At 37.0% G+C, this 8,024-nt stretch overlaps 1 protein-coding gene across 1 annotated transcript; it reads left to right on the top strand.

Moving 5' to 3' along the window:
- Positions 1-6,308: 6,308 nt before the first annotated feature.
- Positions 6,309-7,958, top strand: LOC18010534 (probable BOI-related E3 ubiquitin-protein ligase 2). Its single transcript, XM_006393572.2, has 4 exons — positions 6,309-6,428; positions 6,556-6,656; positions 6,828-7,123; positions 7,349-7,958. Exons 1-4 carry the CDS (start codon positions 6,376-6,378, stop codon positions 7,856-7,858), a joined length of 960 nt encoding a protein of 319 aa, XP_006393634.1. The 5' UTR covers positions 6,309-6,375; the 3' UTR covers positions 7,859-7,958.
- The last annotated feature ends 66 nt before the right edge of the window (positions 7,959-8,024 follow it).

Genomic DNA, 8,024 nt, shown 5'->3' with positions numbered 1-8,024 from the left:
GATCATCTGGAGGCTACCGCGATGCTCTGGGAAGAATTCTCGACCCACAGAGCATTGCGGTAGACCTCCGCACCCGATCACATGGGCCTACTCCCATCTCCAGGATCCCGGATCTGAGGTTGGAATGCAAACCCTGGAAGAAGTAGTTTGCGAACTCCTGAGCAGTGTAGGCATGAGGTGCATGCTCCATAGCATTGACGAAGTGCTGGTGGTATTCCTGAAGGGTCCGGTTGGCTTGGATGGCGAACCCTGTCCACCCACCAAGTGGATTCAGCGGAGGCGCCCCTGGTGCTGCAGAAATCTTTGGGCACTTGCAACACCTCCCATGCTCCACCAGCTGCTGAGCTCCTGGCTTGCTCTCCGAGGGAGGTTTCGAGGTTGGAATGCAAACCCTGGAAGAAGTAGTTTGCGAACTCCTGAGCAGTGTAGGCTTGAGGTGCATGCTCCATAGCATTGACGAAGTCCTGGTGATACTCCTGAAAGGTCCGGTTGGCTTGGATGGCGAACCCTATCCACCCACTAAGTGGATTCAGCGGAGGCACCCCTGGTGCTGCAGAAATCTTTGGGCACTTGCAACACCTTCCATGCTCTACCAGCTGCTGAGCTCCTGGCTTGCTCTCCGAGGGGGGTTTCGGGGCAGACATGGATGCCTCCCTACTCCCAGAAATCCGCACCTGACCACACCTCCAAGAAGCACTCCCGAAGAGCTCTACCTGAGTTGGACGAATCACTCTCTTTCGTGCAGTCTCCCTAGTCTTGAGCCTGAATTTGAAGGAAAAGAAAAGAAGGAAAGGATTGTTAAATCAGCGTTTATAAGTTGATTGCTCTAGGTTTGAAAACATTATATAATAAAAGTAATTTTAAAAGTATGATAGGTTTCTTTTGAAAACATTTTCTTTTAAAAACACAAGGGCGCGGCCTCCTAGGACAGAGCTAGGAGATCTACCTGGGCTCTGATACCAATTGTAACATCCCTATCCCAGGCTTCCTAGAAAACCGGAGAATCAGGCATGTTAGGACCCCAATCCATTGGTGAGCCTCAGGTCTGGCAGGTTCGAAAACGCCCAGGTAGCAATCAACAACATAGACATAGCTGATCTACCTGAAAATAAAACAAAGAAGGAGGAGGGGTGAGTAATTTGGTATTACTCAGCGAGAATGGACCTTAAGGAGGCCCACAACACTGTCTAACAAACATGAACATAGTAGATAGGCTAATCATAATTCAAGCTAGCAAACAAGGATAACCTTACAAGCAACTACCAAGTTGCAGAGGAACCTTAACCCATTGAGGGAAGCATCACCGTTTTATCAACAATGTCACTCTACCCACCCAATCACCACAGAAAGGGGTCACCTAATAAACACAGAGAGGGATCTCAATAAGTAAAGTCACTCTCTATCCCAATCACCACAGAAAGGGACACCCTAATCACAACAGAAAGGGTTACAAGCTTCACACAGACAGGCCTGAGTCACACAGACTATTTAGGAAGGATCGGCGTACCTTCCCCCCCCCACCGTTGGGCTAGTGTTGGGTCACACAGATAGGCACTAGCTCAGCAAGCATAACCGACAGATCACAGCAGAAAGGTCGGGGACCTAGCAACTCTATATCACACAACCTAGTCTATCTCAAGCAGAGCAGATCCAGCTCAAGTATAACCAATCCATGTTTTTTAGGGTTCCAAAGGCTTAGATCCATATTCGGGTTCATCAATTAATATTCCACCATCAACCAGCAATCATCAACACACAATCAACAGGGATCCATGTCCTAGCAATCTAAAACCCTAACAAGCAGATCTGATACTTGGCCTAAGAAAAGACTAACTACCATGGACATGAATGATAGAAAGGGTGAAGCATGGAGTCCTCACCTTGGCACAGAAGGCTGCAAGACAGGAGGAGGAGGAGGCATGGGGGATGGAGAGCGAAGCGGAGATCTATCATCACTGGATCCAAATTCGAAGGGAGGAGGAGATGGAGGCACAAATATCTCAGAATGAAGAAGAAGTTTCGACTGGAGAAGAGAGAGATAAGAGATCAGAGTAAGGATGAGAGAAAGAGAATGAGAGAGAGAAGATATCTGAATACCCGACACGCGATTAGCGATAACTTTCGGCACCGACCACCAATCAGGGCGAGCTCGGTCTTAATGGAAAGCGTACTTTCGGGGCTTCAATTTGATATGCTCTTTGTCGCGTGGCTCTTCACGGATCGCCGGGAAACTGCCTTGGACGTTGACAGAGGATTAGAAGGAGATGGTGACGAAAAAGAGAGAAGGAAGAGAGACTAGGATTTTAGAAAGATTAATGAGGGATTAGGGTATTTATATTTAGGTTAAATTAATTTGGGCTGGGCTTAATGGGCTTGCATGAGATTAAAAAGAGATTAAGAATGGGTTTAATTAAGAAAGATGGTCTAATTTAAATGAACCGGAAAAATCAAATTTACTAACAACCGACTCCGAGAGGTCGGGTTGTTACAATCTTCCCCTTCAACAGTATTCGTCCCCGAATCCGAAGGGAGAAGTTCTTGAAAGGAATTTCGAAATCGAAACCAAGAAAATAAAAGCACGGAAGACAAAAAGAGGAAACTTGGTCGCAGGAGGAGAGAAAAGATTCCAGGAATGGATCCACAGGGTCCATGGCGCCAAAAGAGGAGGAAGCCCAGGTTTAAGATCATAAAATGATGGGAGGATTTAGAGGAGAAAGCATGATGCAGAAGTAACACTTTAAATAAAACTCAAAACTATTTCTTTATTAAATTAAAAGAGGAGTAGACAATATTGTTTTTGAAAAGAACAATGAAATGAACACCAACTTAGAATCTATCTAATTCATAAAAAACATAAAAACAATTAATAATTTTATATAAATAAAAATAGAGTTCTACTCCTATGAAAACCTTTTTTTTCTAATCACTAAAACGAGTTTCAGGCAGATCTTCTTTGATGATGCAATCTGACAAAATGATCTGAATAGACTCTCCTGATCTGGCTCAACCCACGCGCGGCTGGTCCCTTAAGCTTAAGGAAAATAAAATAAAGGAATTAAGAAAGGAAAAGGATAAGAAAAGAAGGAGATGGTGACGCCAATGATGTTGGGGGATTACCCTACAAAATAGTTTACAAACAGGTAGAAGGAGAAATGATGAGAAACTATTCCATCTTAATTTCTTTTTTAAATAAAGCCAAAACACTCAAGCCTCCTTTTCGACACCGTTAATGTGATTGATACTCTCGTTGGTAACTGGTAAGAAGTCATTAAAAGGCTAATTCAATGCTTTAGACTTGAATGACTTGATTTTGAGAGCACTTCTTTGCCCTAGGATTTGGTCATTGGAGTAGGCATTGAGTTGTGATGGCCATGTTGAAGTAGAAGTACAATGAAGTAGAGTTTGCTTTTGTATTATCTTAGCGGTTTTTATAATATTGTATTAAAAGCTTCACCATTCAGAATAAGTAAGTTCCCATTTCAATCCCATCCCATGTGCTTAGCTTGATACTGAGATGTAGAACAAGCAACTGTTAAGTTCTGAGGAGTTGATGAGTGCCATTAGTCTTATTTTGCTTTATATTCTTCTTGTATCCTTTTGTCATGAGGCTTTTTTAGGTGTATTTGAAAACAATGTATAAAGTTGGTTTTTAAATGGAATACTCAAAATTATTTCATCTTTACTATAAAGTCAAAGACTCAAAATCTTCATAAGAAAATTAAGAAGGTCATGAAAATGATTGATGTAATGCGCGAAACTCTCCAAAAGAGGGTGAATACCAGCTGGTGAATACCAACTTCATTCCATTTATTCACATTATTTCCATTCTGATATGGGATGTTACATGACTACGTAAATTTACTAGTTTAATCTGAGCGTGTAATAAGTAAATATTTGTGTTATTTGTTTCACAACAATAATCTACTTTTGAAAAGAAAAGGATTATGAAATTTTGTAAACCTAAATGAAAATTAAGCTTTGTACTTCCTTAACACTTGATATAACTGTTATGCAGAGCATTACAACGAACCCGATGTAGGAATCAATACACTTAATACATTATACATCAAACTAGTTTTTAAGGTATTTTATCTTAAAAGTATTGACACAACAATTGTATTCTCTTAAAGAAAATTCAAAATTATTTACAAGGATCATATTTCATTGCTGTAGATATATTATCATTGACAGGGTTGTTCATAACATTTTATAGACCCTAAGCAACCATGATATCATTCTAATTCAAATAAATATTTAATACTATTGTAATTTAAATATTTGTTTTTTGGTAAAAATTTAAATAATTTTTTTGATACACTTTAAGTGCAAAAAATAAATTTAAAATTATCATATTAACATTATTTTGATTACTGCTCTATCCATTTTGGTTTATAAGTCGTTTGAAGTTGTTTCACACAAATTAATAGAAAAACATATTAAAATTTTTATTATACTTTGGTGGCATTGGTTGAAAAATATCATTTGCAACCATATCTCTAGGGATATCTGTAAAAATCTTGAATCCACCATGCTTTCATCAAACCCTTGGCAAATATATTGTCAAAAAGATATCGGTTTTAAATAATCATGATTGTCCTCCAATACCCTCTATCTTCGTAGCTTCAATGCAGGCATAGATATATCCAAAATTTCAATTATATAATTTATTAATATACTACATAATTTTCTCTGTCTTATTAGTATTTTATAATAATAAGATTAAAAATAAAAAAATTGTCTAAAATTCTGCATTGAAAATTGAAAAAAAAAACTTACTTCAAAATAAAAAATCAATTCTAAAATGACCTATAAACTGAAACGGAGAAAGTAGTATTTAATTTTGTATAAAAAAAAAATTATTTCGACACACAAAAAATGAAACTAAATACTTTATTTGTTTCTAAACATATAACATAATATGTGTAAAAAAAACTTCTTGACTGAAAAAGGTTTATTGATACAACATTTTTTTTAATCAATAGGATAGTTTAATTTTTTCGATAAGTTAATTTAATTAATATCTTCAAAATACTGTTACAAAGTCAATATACAAAATTTCTAAAAAATAAATTATTACATATGCAGATATATATATATATATATATATATATCATATGTTAAGAATGATATAGCATGAAAAGTGAATTTGACGATATTTTACAAAATAAAATTTTATTCACTAACGGTTAATTAAATCTGTTATTTTTTATCTTATTTGTTAACAGTTTGATTAAGTCCATTATTATCTTTCTCCGTATTCTTTTTTTTGATGCGAATTGTGTGTTTATTTAGCAATTTTTGTCTAAATCTCAAAAAAACACACGACATAATAAAACCCAATTCTTCTAAAAGTTCATTATAAATTTATTACTATAATTAAATTTTAATTTCAAAATATATCCCCCAAAAAAGTTATTCACAAAGGCCCGTAGGTGAGTGTTTCTATTTTCTTACCATGGACACGACCATGCTCATTGATTAGTCTATCATTTTCTAGAATCGCTTTTAAAGACCAAACCCGTTTATAATACTATCCTCCACACCGTTTGCATTGCCCAAAGCAGTGCACTTAAGGTTTTCAATCTTTACAACAGTCTCGAATTTGGTAAGTTACAATTTCTATTTTACACAAATAATATTCTTCCATCTTATCAAATCCATCCCGTTCCAGTTGTGTTACGTTTTATATCCTACACAAAAAGTACATCCAATCTAATTGCCACTAAATATTGTTTAGCGCTTCTACTCATTAATCAATTAACTCAATTATTTATTTTGATTACATTCTACAAACAGTCTCCTTATAACTCGTAGAACCCATCCCAATCTGATCTTAACTCTTTTTGTTTATAAATCCCTCAGTTTTTTTACAGATGATGTTTTAGAGATAAAATAATTCAACTTTCATTGTAAGATGAATCAGTTTTTCCTACTGTTTTTAATAATTTGTATTCTGCACTAGATTGTTTTATCATTTGTTTGAAATGGATGGAGTATCATTTGTTATAGATTTTATCTTTTTTTGATGTAATATATAGCTAATGTGAATCAAGAGTTTACAAAGTCAGAATATCTACTCATGAATCGATCCTTCGTCATAACATTTTTCGATTACTGAGGTTTAGCATTTAGGAGCGGTGACATTTTAATACTAATGGTCACCAAAACTGAACTAAAAATTTAATCTTAAGAATACATGACAAAACATGGAACTAACCAGACTTATATGGTCAAAAACAAATATCGAAAGAAAATTGAGGGAGCTGATCATAAATACACAATTCTTACATATTTTCCAATTTGCAGAAGTCAGATTCCGTCTCCTTCTCCGTTTCCTTCTCTCCTTTTCTTTCTCTCGCACAAAAATTACCTTCCATGGCTCTTCCTCACCATTTAGATCCACACCTTCATGACTCGAAGAATTTCAGGTAGCAATCTCTTCTCTTGCTTTGTCCTGCGATAAGAAGCCCCAATTTTTTTGTATATTATTTTAACAACAAAACCCTAAATTTCGCGAGATTCTTTAAATATGTAAACATTTTGGTTGTTTTCCAGGGACTTTTGCGGGATCGACGGCCAGATTCCTCTCGAATTAGGGTTTGACAGCTCCACGAATCTCCATGATCAGTCTCAGCATCCTCCGTATATTCCTCCTTGTAAATCACATCTCATTTCTCATTTTTTTCCAAAATTTTTCTTTTTCTCAGAAGCTTGAATTTGCTTGTATAGAGTCTGGACTTTAGATTCTTGCTTAATTGGGACTAAAATGGTTTGAATTTTGATCGATATAATCGATGTTGAGAGATTAATTGAATTGGTTTGTTCAGTTCATGTTGCTGGTTTTGCGCCCGGACCGGTTATGCAAATCGACGGTTCCGATGGTGGCGGCACCGACTTCGAGTGGAACTATGGCCGGAAAAGAGTAAAGGAACAAGATTTTTTCGAGATGTCTTCAATTGATTTTTGGCAAGGCCGGTCTGTATCAACCGGTTTGGGTCTCTCACTTGACAATGCTCGTATTGCTTCCTCTGATGGCTCTGCTTTGTTGTCTCTCGTTGGAGACGATGTTGATCGTGAGTTACAGAGGCAAGATGCAGAAATCGATAGATTTCTCAAGATTCAGGTGACTTTTGCATGAATAAAATATAATACATTCTGATATTAGGTTGTTTGATGCTCTTATGACTGTTTATAGAACACATTCTTGTGTCTTACTTAATGTTCAGTGCTAGTTGCTCTGTATCTGCTGAATTCATATATGTGTGGTTCTTGGATGTATGAATAAAGTTGATTTGGTTTGGTTTTTGTAGTTTCTCTCCGTGTTCTTGATTCTCTATGCTTTTGACAGGGGGATCAATTACGACATTCGATTCTTGACAAGATCCAGAGGAGTCAGCATAAAACTGTGTCACTTATGGAGGAAAGACTTGTTCAGAAGCTTCGTGAGAAAGACGAGGAGCTAGAGATGATAAACCGAAAGAACAAGGAACTCGAGGTGAGAATGGAACAGCTGACAATGGAAGCCGAGGCGTGGCAACAACGAGCGAAGTACAACGAGAACATGATCGCTGCTCTCAACTACAATCTCGAGCGAGCTCATGGTGGTCGGCCTAGAGATAGCATTGAAGGGTGTGGAGACAGCGAGGTGGACGACACAGCTTCTTGCTTCAATGGAAGAAACAGTAACAACGGTAAGACGACGATGAGGATGATGTGCAGGTTTTGTGGAGTGAGAGAGGTGTGTATGTTGTTGTTGCCTTGTAAGCATATGTGTTTGTGTAAGGAGTGTGAGAGGAAGCTTAGCTCTTGTCCTTTGTGTCAATCTTCCAAGTTTCTTGGGATGGAAGTATACATGTGATGTGATAATTTGGACCAAAAACCTAAAAACTCTAATTAGCTAACGAACTCTTTTGTAATCCGCCTTGTTTTATTTTGTATGTTAATATTATCTTCTATTACCAAACATGTAAATTTGGTGCAATCTAAAAAACTTTATCTCAAGTCCAAAAGCCCATGTTTCATTC

Source organism: Eutrema salsugineum, unplaced genomic scaffold (assembly GCF_000478725.1).
Source record: "Eutrema salsugineum unplaced genomic scaffold, Eutsalg1_0 scaffold_7, whole genome shotgun sequence".
Lineage (NCBI taxonomy): Eukaryota > Viridiplantae > Streptophyta > Magnoliopsida > Brassicales > Brassicaceae > Eutrema > Eutrema salsugineum.
This window is presented reverse-complemented; position numbering and strand designations above follow the sequence as displayed.

What these genes read in the sequence shown, in the direction of transcription:
- LOC18010534 (XM_006393572.2), top strand. Translation starts at nt 6,376, where the DNA reads ATGGCTCTTCCTCACCATTTAGATCCACACCTTCATGACTCGAAGAAT. An exon ending in TCCTCCGTATATTCCTCCTT is followed by an intron (nt 6,657 to 6,827) that starts GTAAATCACATC and finishes TGGTTTGTTCAG; the next exon opens with TTCATGTTGCTGGTTTTGCG. An exon ending in ATAGATTTCTCAAGATTCAG is followed by an intron (nt 7,124 to 7,348) that starts GTGACTTTTGCA and finishes TGCTTTTGACAG; the next exon opens with GGGGATCAATTACGACATTC.